Source organism: Hyaena hyaena, unplaced genomic scaffold, assembly GCF_003009895.1.
Source record: "Hyaena hyaena isolate Hyena2069 unplaced genomic scaffold, ASM300989v1 scaffold_643, whole genome shotgun sequence".
Taxonomy (NCBI): Eukaryota; Metazoa; Chordata; class Mammalia; order Carnivora; family Hyaenidae; genus Hyaena; species Hyaena hyaena.
In genome coordinates this window covers 276109-290527 of record NW_024081277.1, presented here as the reverse complement: position 1 = coordinate 290527, position 14419 = coordinate 276109, and the positions used below count along the sequence as shown (strand labels likewise).

The following is a 14419-nucleotide window of genomic DNA, read 5'->3' as shown; positions in this document are numbered from 1 at the left end:
CAGCTGTTCTTTCTAGTAAAAGTGGTGTTCCATGAGAACAGGGGCTGGCTCCACATGAAAATCAAACAATTGCAGAAATGCTCTTTCTTGAAACAACTAACATACTTCAGTCTGCAGCAGGAGACATTTATGTGCACCTCGCATTTTGCCACAACAGAATATTGAAAATACAGGTACTTAAGGATTGAAATTTAATAAAGTTAGTAATTTCTGCTGCTTTGAGTGAAACTGGCTTTTCTTTCTCGTTTTTATTGAAAGTTATACTGAGATAGCTGTAACCTAACAAGTAGTTGTAAGAAATGATACAGAGAGGGGGTGCCTGGGTGGCTCAGTCAGTTGAATGGCTGACTTCAGCTCAGGTCATGACCACGTGGTTCATGGGTTCGAGCCCCACACTGGGCTCTGTGCTGACAGCTCAGAGCCTGGAGCCTGCTTCAGTTTCTGCCTCTGTCTCTGTCTCTGTCTCTCTCTGACCTTCCTCTGCTCATACTCTATCTCTCAAAAATAAATAAATATTAAAAAAAAAATAATACAGAGAAATTCTTTGTACACTTTGCCCAGTATCCTGTCATAGTAACGTTCTGCAAAACTCTAGTATAATATGACAATCAGGGAATGCACACTGATGTGTGTGTGTGTGTGTGTGTTAGGTTCTACACAATTTTATCCCTGTGTAGGTTTATGTATCCACCACTACAGTCAAGGTACTGAACAGTTCCAACAAAAGATCGCTCGGATTGCCTTGCTATAACCACACACATCTACTTCCTGCCTTCCACTGGCCCTTAATCCCTGGCAACAAATAATCTCTTCTCCATTTCTAAAACTGTATTATTTAAAACATGTAATGTAAGTGGACTCATACAGTATGTAACCTTAAGAGCTTGGCTTCTCCCCCATCCCAACTCAGCATAATTCTCTACAGATTCCTCCAAGTTGATGCATAAATCTACAGTTCATTCGTTTGTATTGTTAAGCACTATTCCATGGCATGGATGCAGCACAGTTTACCCATTCACCTGTTGCAGGACATCCGGGCTGATTCTGACTGCTTATGAACATTTCTGTACAAGTCTTCATTTCTCTGGGATAAATGCCCAGGAGTGCAATTACTAGGTCATATCATTGCTGCTGAATTTTTAGCAGTTTTTACAGAAATAGCCAAAATGTCTCCCAGCGCAATGGTAGCATTTTACATTCCCACTGGCAACATGTCAATGATCCTGCTTCCCAGCGTCCTCCCTAGCATCTAGTGGTACCACTCTTTTTGTTTTAGCCATTGTGTTGCTGTGCAATGATACTCTAGGTTTTCTTTTCCTGTTGTTAATATGAGTGAATGGTGATGAAAAACTCGACGAACTCTGGTGCCACTGCTTTGATGCACACTGAGGCTCCCAAGGCTGTGCTCACCCCTGCATTTGCACCATCAGTGTGAATACCAAAACAGTGGAAAAGGAAAATATTTTCTTATTCTTGTTATGGAAATAGTTTTTACTTCACAGACCCTCCTGAAAATTTATGTCTCAGAGACCCCTATGGTTCTTTACGCCACATTTCAAGAACGAGGGTGCTACATCATCCTATATCGACAGGGCAGGAGGAAAGTAGCAAACAAAACAAAACAAAAAAAACCCAAATCAAGACAAATCAAAACAAAAAACATGTTCTGGAGAGAAGTTTTATTTTAATTTACTACCTTATTAAATATTTATTTGATGAATATTAAATATTTTACTGTGTTTAGGTGTTTAGTGTTTCCCTCTTGATGACTTAAAATTTAAAGTGCTTCTTAAAAAGATCCAATAGTTGGAAACCTTCCCAAATGACAGTAGAAAGGAGAAATAAATTGTGGAATATTCATGCAGTGAAATACTTTATATCGCAATATGGAGAATCTCACATATTGCTGAGCAAAAAAACCCTGATGATCAGAGAGCACATGGTGCAATCCCTTTAAATAAAGTTCAAAATCAGGCATAACTAATTTATGATCTTAGAAGTCAAGGTGGTACACTATGGGGAGAAAGTAACTGAATGGGAGCATGAGGGGAACTTCAGGAAGGCTGGGTTAGTCTTCAGGCAGGAAGGGGTTAGGCTTTTTCCTGAAATAGATGCTCATTACCTAGTGTATTCGAATTGTGAAATCTATCAAGATGTTTATTGGTTATTGCTCAATAAAACTTGTTTTCAAAATAAAATTTATCAAAAATGTAACAGCATTTCTCAAACTGCATGCACTGTTCCATGTCTGGTTAAGTTAACTGTCATGGTCCTTAAGAAAACAGTGTTAACATAAGGACTTCTAGAAAGAGAATCTGACATTTGTCATACAGATCTTTCCTAGCTCATCCATTCCCTGAGGATGTAGCTAGCTCAACAAAAAACTCCAGACAGAATCACCATCCAGTAGGGTCAAATGGGGTCCCATCAGACCGGATAAATCTGATATCCAGTGTTGCTGATATCCAGGCACCATAGATTCCTGAGCTACCATTCCCTGACCTGAGTCAGATCTGCCTATTCCAGGATAGATCTGAGATCTATTCTGTTTCAGGATACTTGTCTGGATCAAGTCCAAATTTTCTATCTCTGTGATAAAGATTTAATTATGTGACCAGCACTCCACCTTGGGGCCACCAGTGAGGAGAACACCCTCACTTCCTTAAACCTCAGTTTCTCCTTTCTTCCTTAAACTTCTCACTCCCATCTTCCAACTCCACCTCTGCTTCCCCACCACACAATTCTCCAACTGAGATCCAAGAAAATTTCAAGGCTGAACCTACATGGGTCACAATGGTCTCATATCACAAGGGAAAGGAAGCCAATCTGGTAATAGCAGGTACTTACAGGGTCTCTGCGAGCCTCATTGTATTGCTTCAAATCCTCCAATATACTTTTACTCAGCATGAGAGTGCTAACAAGATTTTCAACACCAGGAGTATCTGATAAACTGGCAAATCTTATATTAATAGACCTGGTGAGGAGAGATACATTTTTTTAGGTTAAAGTACTAAAATATATATCCTCCCCTCAAAATGAAGACAGAATTATAACATATCCCATACCCATATGGGATACCCATAAAATACCCATAAAATAATATCCAGCAAAGTATGTTTATATAACATTAGGGTTTGATTAATTATAAAAGTAGCTCATTTCATTCTGGGAGTGTAAAAATTAAGGTAAAAATCACGATATTTTCATTAACCAGAGAGAACACAAACTTACACTCTAGATACATTTATTTTGAAATGTGCAGGAAGAGAGGGAGTTTAGACTGCCCTATGGATACATAGGAAGATCCTGAATTCATCTCTTCCCACAGATGCACCAAATCTACAGCTACATATGGAATAATTCCCTCTGAAAAATACCTCAAAACTAGCTGAATGGCTCCCTCACAACAAACAACAAAGGCCACATCAAGATGGTAGAAAAGGCAGAGATGCAGGCTTGCCAAAAGCCTCACCCGGGCACAGGGACCCACGACTGGGAGAGAGCTTACAAATATGGAGCCTCTATTTACCCTCCCTCTGCCTTGCTTAAACTCTGAGGGGTGCAGTCCACCCCGGGAACTCTCCTTGCTCACCTGCATCTGGTGGCCAGGGAGGCTGTGTTCTTTGGTCCCATGGGACTGTAACAATTACAGAGGCAGTTTTTGGTAGACTCACCCCCAAGGCACTGCACAGATAGCTGACTGAAACACCCTGTCTTTCTGTGAAAAAGGCCATGTACTTTTCCTGGAGCTCCAGCCTGAGAGATAGGTCTCAGGTTTGCCACACATCTAGCAGCTATGGAGTGTCCAGAGAAAGTAGGCCAGGGGATGTCAACTTTGTGCTCTCCCTCAGCTTACCTATGGCTTGCTAGTAACTCCCAGAAAAGAGCTTATACACTTGTTTGAAGTCCCAAACTTTGTAAATATCACCCAAGTTGCAGCTCCAGATCACCTGGTCTGGAGGTGAGTAGGATTTATGATTGCAGTCCACAGAACTATATATATTTGAATACTCTGAAAGCTGCTGCATGAGGGTCTGGTTTCCAATCAGCCTGGAAGTAAGTGCTGAATGAATGCTCTCTTTGGAACATGGACAGGCACTGGCACACCCTCAACAAGTGGGACATACCACAAATAAATCAGGCTGCATAGACAATCACAATGGAGAGAGACACAACCAAGAGGTAGGACAGGTTAAACAATAGGCTTCTCTCCTACGCAAGGCCACTCCTTTGAGATTGGGAAAAGTGGCCATTTTGCCTAATACATAGAAACAAACATAGAGCGAGTCAAGCAAAATGAATAAACAGAAATATGTTTCAGATGTAAGAACAAAACATAACCTCAGAAAACTCTTAATGAAATGAAGATAAGTAACTTACCTGATTAAGAGTTCAAAATAATGGTCATAAAGATGCTCACCAAAAATGAGAGAAATATGAATGACCACAGTGAGAACTTCCACAAAGAGATAGGAAATACATGGAAGTACCAAACAGAAGTCACAGAGCTGAAGAAAACAATAACTGAAAAATATACTAGAGGGGTTTACCAGTAGACTAGATGAAGCAGAAGAAAGAATCAGTGATCCAGAAGACAGGGCAGTAGAACTCATTCATACAGAGCAGTAGTAAAGAGAAAAAAAAATGTAAAAAGTGAAGACAGCTTAAGGGACCATGGGATACCAGCAAGCAGAATAACAATAATACTATTGGAGTCTTAGAAAAAAAGAGAGAAAACAAGGCAAAAAAAAAAAAAAAAAAACTTATTTGAAGAAACTATAGCTGAGAACTTACCTAACCTGGGGAAGAAAACAGACATCCAGGTCCAAGAAGCACAGAGTGTTCATCTTATTTGATGAACTCAAAAAAATCCATACTAATAATTAGAATGTCAAAAGTGAAAGATAAAGAGAGAATCTTAAGAGCAACAAGAAAACAACAACTTTTATATAGAAGGGAACCACCATAAGACTATTAGCAGAATTTTCAGCAGAGTCATTATAGGCTAGAAGGGAGTGGCAGGACACATGCAAAGTGCTGAAAGGAACACACTTCCAACCAAGAAGACTCTGCCCACCAAGGCTGTCACTCACAATTAAGAGAACAGATGAAGGGTTTCCCAGACAAGTAAAAACTAAAGGAGTTCATCATCACTAAACTGGTCTCATAAGAAATGTCAGAAAGGACACTAATTAGCAACTAGAAAACATATGAAAGTATAAATCTCATTGGTAAAGGTGAATATATAGTAAAGGTAGCAAATTAATAGCTTACAAAGCTAGTATGAAGGTTAAAAAACAAAAAAAAACAGTAGTAAAAATATAGCTTCAATTATTAGTTAAGGGATACACAAAATAAGATGTAAAATGTGACATGAAAAACACAAAACATGGGGGTGGAGTAAAAATGTAGACCTTTAGAATGTGTTCAAATTTAAATATCTATCAACTTAAAATAGACTATATTATATATATATATAATAGACTATATTATATATATAGTATATATATACTATATTATATATATTATATATATATAAAATAGACTATATATATATATATATATATTTATAAATGTGTGTGTGTGTGAAACTAGTGCCCCTTCTTTTCATCTTAAAGGAGTCTGTTTACATCTTGTCTATAAGAGACTCACTTCAGATACAAAGTCATACACACACTGAAAGTGAAAGGATAGAAAAAGATATTCCATGCAAATAGAAGCCAAAAGAAAGCTGGGGTTATATCAGACAATGCTATAGCTATATCACCCAAAACAGGCTTTAAAACAGGCTTTTAAACTAAAAGTCAAACACTAGAGGGTGCCTGGTTGGCACAGTCAGTTAAGTGTTGGATGATGACTCAGGTCATGATTTCATGGTTTGTGGGTTTGAGCCCTGCGTTGGGCTCTGTGCTGACAGCTCAGAGCCTAGAGCCTGCTAAGGATTCTGTGTCCTTCTCTCTACCCACCCCCTCCCCCCGCTCATGCTCTGTCTCTCTCTGTCTCAAAAGTAAATAAACATTTAAAAATTTTAATTAAAAAAAGGTAAAGATGGGCATTAAATAATGGTAAAGGTGTAAATATTAATGTGCATAATATAGGAGCACCTAAACGGGAGAGATTTATAGCAATACAATAGCAGGGGACTTTAATATCCTAATACATCACTGGATAGATCATCTAGACAGAAAATAAAAAGGGAAACCTCAGCCTTAAGTGACTTATTAGACCACATGGACTTAATGTACAGATATGCAAAATATTCCATCCAAAAGCTGCAGAATACACATTCTTCTTAAGTGCATCTGGAACATTCTCCAGGATGGATCATATGTTAGGCTACAAAACAAACTTAAATAAATGTAAGAAGACTAAAATCACATCAAGTATCTTTCCAACCCCATTGGTATGAAATGAGAAAGCTATTACAAGAAGAAAACTGGAAAAATCACTAATACGTGGAGATTAAATAATATGCTACTGAACAACCAATGAGTCAACAAACAAATCAAAAAGCAAATCAAAAAATACCTTGAGAGAAATGAAAATGAAAATACAGCATACCAAAATCTATTGAATACAGCAAAATCAGTTCTAATAGGAAGTTCATAGTGATATAGGCCTACCTCAAGAAACAAGAAAGATCTGAAATAAACAATCTAACTTACACCTAAAGGAACTAGAAGAAGAACATACAAAGCCCAGAGTTAATAGAAGGGAGGAAGCAACAATGATCAGAGAAGAAATAAATGAAATGGAGACTAAAAAGACAATAGGAAACATCAATGAAACAAAGAGCTGGTTCTTTGAAAAGAAACACCTTTAGGGGCACCTGGGTAGCTCAGTCAGTTGAGCATCCAACTTCAGCTCAGATCATGATCTCATGGACTGTGAGTTCAAGCCCTGCACTGGGCTCTGTGCTGACAGCTTAGAGCCTAGAGCCTGCTTTGGATTCCATGTGTGTCTCTCTCTCTGCACCTCCCCTGCTCACACTTTGTCTCCATTTCTCTCAAAAGTAAATAAACATGAAAAAAAAAAGTTAAAAAAAAAGATAAACCTTTAGCTAGGCTTACCAAGAAAAAAGAGAGGGCTCAAGTAAATAAAATCAGAAATGAAAGAGAAGTTACAACTGATACCACAGAGATACAAAGAATCATAGACACTACTATGAATAATTATATTCCATCAAATTGAACAACCTAGAAGAAATGGATACATTACGGGAAACATATATTCTTCCAAGACTGGATCATGAAGAAATAGAAAATCTGAACAGACTGATTAGTAGTTAGGAAATTGAATTAGTAATAAAAAAAACTTCCCAACAAACAAAAGTCAAAGGCCAGACAGATTGACTGTGAATTCTACCAAACATGCAAAGAAGATTTAATACCAATTCTCAATCTCTTCCAAAAAATTGAAGAGGAGGGGATATTTCCAAATCCATTTTAGGAGGCAAGCATTACCTTGGTACCAAAACTAGACAAAGACACCACAAAAAAAGAAATTAAAGGCCAACATCCGTGATAAACACAAATGCAAAAATCCTCCACTAGCTGTTAGCAAACTGAATTCAACAATACATTAAGAGGACCATACACCATGATGAAGGGAGATTCACTCCAGGGATGCAAGAATGGTTCAATGTCCACAAATCAAATCAATCAATGTGATACACTACATTAACAAAATGAAAGACAAAAATCATACAATCAGTTCAATAGATGCAGAAAAAGCATATGACAAAATTCAATATCCATTCATGGTTTAAAAAAAATACCTCTCAACAAAGTGGGCATAGAGGGAGCATACCTCAACATTATAAAGGCCATAAATACAAACCCACAGCTAAGATCACACTCAATGGTGAAAAACTGTCCTCAAAGATCAGGAACAGACAAGAATGCCTACACTCACCATTTTTATTAAATACAGTGTTGGAAGTCTTAGGCATAGCAATTAGGCAAGAAGAAATAAAAGACATCCAAATTGGAAAGGAAGAAGTGAATCTCACTATTTGCTGATGACATTATTTTATATATGAAAAACCGTAAAGACTCTACCAAAAAACTGTTAGAACTAATAAACAAATTCAGTCAAGTTACAGGATACAAACACACTACACAAAATCTGTTGCATTTCTATACACTAACAATGAGCTATCAGAAAGAAAAATTAAGAAAGCTATCGCTTTTACAATTGCATCAGAAGAACAAAATACCTAAGAATAAATTTAACCAAGGAAGTGAAAGATCAGCACACTGAAAATTATAATACATTGATGAAAGTAACTGAAGTCACAAATAAATGGGAAGTATTCCATGCTCATGGGTTGGAAGAATCAATATTGTTAAAATGTTTTTATTACCCAGCACAATCTACAGATTCAGTGCAATCCCTATCAAAATTCCAATGGCATTTTTCATAGAAATAGAACAAATATTCCTAAAATTTGTATGGAATCACAAAAGGCCCTAAATAGCCAAAGCAATCTTGAGAAAGAACAAAGCCATAGGCATCATACTCCCTGATTTCAAACTGTATTACAAAGTAACAGTAATCACAAAAGTAGAGTATTGGCATAAAACAGACACGTAGATTAATGGAACAGAATTGAGCACCCAGAAATAAACCCCTGCTTACATGATCAATTAATATATGACAAAGGAGGCAAGAGCACACCAAAATTAACACAAAATGCATTAAAGACTTTAACGTAAGATGAAACCATAAAACTCCTAGAAGATAACATACATGGTAAGCTCCTTGACACTGGACTTGGCAATGAATTATTGGAACTGAATACAAAAGGAAAGGCAACAAAGTCAAAAAATAAACAAGTGGGCCTACATCAAATTAAAAATCTTCTGCAGAGCAAAGGAAATAACTAACAAAATGACAGGTAACCTACTGAAGGGAGAAAATGTTTGGAAATTACTTATCTGATAAGGGGTTAATATTCAAAATACATAAAGAATTCATGCAACTCAATAGCAAAAAAAAAAAGAAAAAATCTGATTTAAAATGGGCCGATGATCTGAAAAGACATTTTTCCAAAGAAGATAGATGATCAACAGATATATGCAAATCAAAACAACAGTAAGATATGACCTCACACCTGTTAGAAGGGCTATTATGGAAGGAAGGAAGGAAGGAAGGAAGGAAGGAAGGAAGGAAGGAAGGAAGGAAGGAAGGAAGGAAGGAAGAGGAAGGAAGGAAGAGGAAGGAAGGAAGGAATGAAGGAAGGAACAAAGGAAGGAACGAAGGAAGGAAAGAAAAGAGAAGAAAAATAAGAAATAACAAGTGTTGGCAAGATTGCAGAGAAAAAGGATCGCTCATGCACTATTGGTGGATGCAGCTGATATGGAAAATATTGTATAGGCTCCTCAAAAAATTACAAATAGAACTACATAGAATACAACAATTTTACCTCCAGGTGTTTATTCAAAGAAAATGGAAACACTAATTGAAAAAGATATATGCATCCTATATTCTCGGCAGCATTATTTATAATGGTCAAGATATGGAAACAAGTATCCATCAGTGGATGGATGGATAAAAAAGATGTGGTGTATATACACAATGGAATACTACGTAACCATAAAGAATAATGTAATCTAGCCACTTGCAACAACATGTTTGGATCTTGAGGGTCTTCTGCTAAGTGGATTAAGTCAGAGAAAGACAAATATTGTATGATTTCACTTATATGTGGAATCTAAAAACTGAAACAAAGAAAATTTAAAGATACAGAGAACTGAAAAGTGGTTGCCAGAGGGGAGGGGTTTGAAAGTTGGTAAAATGGGTGAAGGGTGTCAAAAGGCACAAACTTCCAGTTACAAAGTAACAAAGTAACAAACTCATGGGCATGTAATGAACAGCACTGTGACTATACTCAACAATATTGTAGTGCATATTTAAAAGCTGCCAGAGGGTAAATCTTAAAAGTTCTCATCACAGGAAATCAAAACGTGTAATTCTGCATGCTAATGGATGGTAACTAGACTTATTGTGGTGATCATTTCACAGTGCATACAAATACCGAATCATTATGTTGTACACTTGAAACTAATATACCATTGCATCAATTATACCTCAACAAAAAAAGTTGCCATACATAAAAATAAGTAAATAATTGAGATCATGCTTTATTTCATATTTACTTCACGCATAAAGCCAAATTCTTCCCCAAATGTTTAAAGTATGTGAAGAAGTGGGGTGCCTGGGTGGCTCATTCGGTTAAGCACCCGACCTTGATTTCAGCTCAGGTCATGATCTCACGGCTTTGTGGGTTTAAGCCTTACATCAGGCTCTGCGCTGGTGGTACGGAGCCTGCTTGTGATTCTTTCTCTCTCTGCCCTCCCCCACTTGTGCTGTCTGTCTCTCAAAATAAATAAAGTTAAAAAGAAATTTTTTTTTAAAGTGTGTTAAGAAGTTGAACCTGGGCTGGTTTCACGAGTCTTTAAATTCTTAATAATTTAATCTTTGATTCTGTGTTTTTACATGAAGTTGAGTAGACAACGGAGCATGTCCAGGGGTTTGGAGCCACAGCTTATGCCTGGTACCCACCTCCCACCATCGCTCCATGGGTTCTCTCCCACTTGTTTACTGCCCCTGGAACCATAGGACCCACAGGGCCTCCCCATCCCTGCTATGGCCCTCTGCCAGAAGTGACAACTGGGCTGCATTGGTGAGGAGAGGTCCATATTCAGCCATTATGCTCTACCCTCATAGGGTCCTGGACACAGGCGCAGGAGGGTGGAGTCTCTAGTCAGAGCAAGCTAGTGGCCATGACCACCCAGGGCAGCCAGTGCCCTGGGTGTTCAGCTGGCCACTCAGTGTGGATCTCTTGCCCGCCCTGCCCCAAGTATTTTGTGCATCCCAGTGCAGAGGTTGCAGGCCACTCAAGAATGCCTATTTGCCTCAGCTGGAGTGGCAAGGCCATGGGAAGATGACTTCTCTATCTAAAGTCCCACGTTGTCAGTTTATAATGGGCTTTGCATATTATATAGCTGGCCTTGCACTGAATGCTCTCCAGTTACTAGGGTGTTATTACTGAATAAAGGAGTGCTGTTCCTCCTACCATTAATAAAGTGACATATTCTAATGTACTTAGTTGTCAATTACAGTGAATATTTTGTGCTTAAATTTTAATTCATGCTTCCATACTATGAACAAAGTAGCGTATTTAAACAACAATCTACATCTATAATTAGCTGGTATAAAGATGATCAGTTAATATAACCTTAATAATATAAATATTTTGATAAATTTTTAAGTGAAGGATAAGAACTTTGTTCTGATATGGCCACCTTGTGCCAAGATCTAATTCAGAAGGATTAAAGATCTAAAGATAAAAAACAAGACCACAAAAATACAGGAAAATACCCAAGGAAATTAAGACCGTATGTCCACACAAAACCTTGTACTTGAATTTTCATGGTGGCATTATTCATAATAGCCCCAAACATGGAAAGAACCCAAATCTCTATCTTTTTCTGGAATGGATAAACAAAATGTGGTCTATCTATAATGGAATCTATAATTCAGCCACAGAAAGAAATGAAGTACTGACACATGCCACAACATGGATGAACCTAGAAAATGTTATGCTAAGTGAAAGAAGCCACATATAAAAGGCAATATAGTATACAATTCCATTTATGTGAAGTGTCCAGAATAGGCAAATTTATAGACACAGAAAGTAGACTTGCTGCCACCAGTCACTGGGGTAGGAGAAGAGAATAGGAGTGACTGCTAATGGGCACAGCATATCCTGGGGTGATGAAAATGTTTTGGAACCAGAGAGGAGCTCAATAAATATGTTAAAGGAATTAATGATGCAGTTTTCATGCAGAGAGTTTCCCCCATGCTTGTATATGGTCAGTACTATAGTAGCATTGCTAAGAGTGTTGTGGAGGGGTGCCTGGGTGGCTCAGTTGGTTAAGCATCTGACTCTTGATTTGGGGTCAGGTCATAATCTTGCTGTATCAAGAGTTCGAGCCCCATGTTGGGCCCTGTGTTGACTGCACAGAGCCTGCTTAGAATTCTCCCTCTCTCTGCCCCTATATTCCTCGTGCTCTCTCTATCTCTCTCAAAATGAATAAATAAACTTAAAAAAAAAAAAAGAGTGTTGTGGAACCAGGAGGTGAATGAACATGTGACACTTTTTTCCATGTCTCTATTATGCTTCATGGGATGTGGCATTTTGGCTCTTGGCAAAGCTCAAAGCTATGACCACATCGTGGTCCACTCGGAAAGGCCAGGGATTTTCCTAGCCCACAGCATTTCTCAATAATGTTTAATGGAAACGGAGGCTGTTTTACTGCCAAGTATCACAAAAACACGAACATAATTTCACCAGTTTGTCCATGAGAATGTACTGTTGATTAGAGGACACAACCATTTTGTTGCATTGTGAGGCTCTCATCTCTGCTATTTATGTTTGCCAAAGAGGAACACTTCACAACCTTCATGTGTTCCCAGACTTCCACAGGGAGGAACGGGCAATAGTAGTATGTTTGTGCACTACCCTAACGGTACACTGTCCAATATGGCAGCTGCAAGCTGCACATGGCTACTGAGCAATTGAAAGGTGGCTTCTCTGGGGTGCCTGGGTGGCTCAGTTGGTTAGGCATCTGACTTTGGTTCAGGTCATGATCTCACGGTTCATGAGTTCAAGCCCTGCACTGGGCCCTGTGCTGACAGCTCAGAGCCTGGAGCCTATTTCGGATTCTGTGTCTCCCTTGCTCTCTGCCACTCCCCCACTAGCACTCTGTCTTTCTTCTCTTTCAAAAATAAATAAACATTTAAAAAATAAAAAAAAAGAAAGGTGGCATCTCCAAATTGAGATATTTTGTATGTGTAAAATACCCACTGAATTCTGAAGACTTGGTACAAAAAAAAAGAATGTAAAATGATACTTTTGTAATAGTGATGACATGTTGAAAAAATAATATTTGGATATAAGGGTCAAATAATAAATATTATCATTAATTTCAATTGCTTATTAATTTTTTAAATTAATAGGGCTATCAGAACATTTAAAATTACCCATGTGGCTCACCCTGTATTTCTATTGGGCAAGGCTGCTTTCTATTGTCTAGTGTTTGATTCTGAGAGAATTTTCCCATTGTTTTTTTGCTCAATTCAAAAAGCCAATGTAGGTTTCCTCCACAGGTGACCTTTTCAGCAGGGGCTTTGAGTCAAGTGGCCAATGTATATATGATTGCTTACACACTGGAATGGTAGCTTGTTTGTTTTTCCTTTAATGGCATGAGGAGACAGGGAACTGTGGCTACCCGATAGGAAATGCAAATGGGGAAAAATAATCACATGGTCTAATTGCTTTTAAATAGCAACTGATAGGAACCCCAGAAAAAGTAAAAAATGAATATGCATAAAATACAGATTCTCACTTAAAATGTATTCCTTAAAAAATCAATTATTAAAGTGGCTTTATTGAGAATGGTGCATTCAGTCAGTCATAAATACTGATTAAACATCTGCTGAATGCCTGATGTGTGTTCTGGGTGTTGGGGATCCTTCAGGAACAAGACAGTCCACACCTCCTGCCCTTATGGAACTGATCTATTGATTCCAGAACCATCTTCTGAGAAATCTGAAGTTCCTTAAAGTTTTAGATAATGCATATGAGGTTAGAGATGGACCAGGAGTTATGGAGAACTGTGTTTCAGTTATAGAAACCCCTTTGAAAAATAAAACAATCTTCAAAACAAAGTTGTAAGGATGCTTAGTGTTTTATTGCCAACATGTGTAATCCTTAATTAAATGAAATTATCTAAAAATATATACAGGTGTCATATACACATGCACACACCAAAGGGAGATTGTATTTATGGTCGAATTAGCAAGCAGCTATCTTTATTCCTTGCCATGTTTTCAGATAAATCTAAAGATTAAGAAAATTCATTGAGGGTTTATAAAATGATGCTAAGACCTTCCATGGAATGAGTGTTTAGTGGGCTAAATAAATACCCAAAAAGACAAAGTCTATTTTGATGTTCACATGTTAGAATTAGGCCTGGCAGGGCTGCAAAAGATGGTGAGTTCCCTGGGGGCATCTAAATGTGGGCCTACTTCTTCACCTTTTCACAAGTCTCAAACAAAGTTTCTGATCTTCATTTTTTCATTGTCATTTCTAGGCTAGGCCCCTTCCTTCTGTCATATGGTGTCTAGCTAGAAAGGGAACTCCTACTGCCCTCTACCTGTTCTGTGTGCCATCTTGTCCATCCTTCCCAGAAGTGAACTTATACTCAGTAACCGGGATAGCTTAACCATTCTTTTCCCAGGACTTCAGCATGGTTCTAAAGCCACCTTGAATCAGAGAGACAGATGAGCTGTAGTACTCCTTACCTATCCACATGGCTTCCTCCATCCAGGAGCTGATGGGGTCCTGCAT

The 14419-nt window shown here is 38.1% G+C and overlaps 1 protein-coding gene across 1 annotated transcript in view; it reads right to left on the bottom strand.

Annotated features, from left to right (window-relative positions):
- Window positions 1-14419, bottom strand: part of CFAP61 (cilia and flagella associated protein 61) — a 275380-nt gene that overhangs the window by 152878 nt on the left and 108083 nt on the right. The window contains exon 13 of the mRNA XM_039216607.1: window positions 2848-2974. Coding sequence (XP_039072538.1) covers window positions 2848-2974 — 127 coding nt within the window. The remainder of the gene's footprint in view (window positions 1-2847; window positions 2975-14419) is intronic.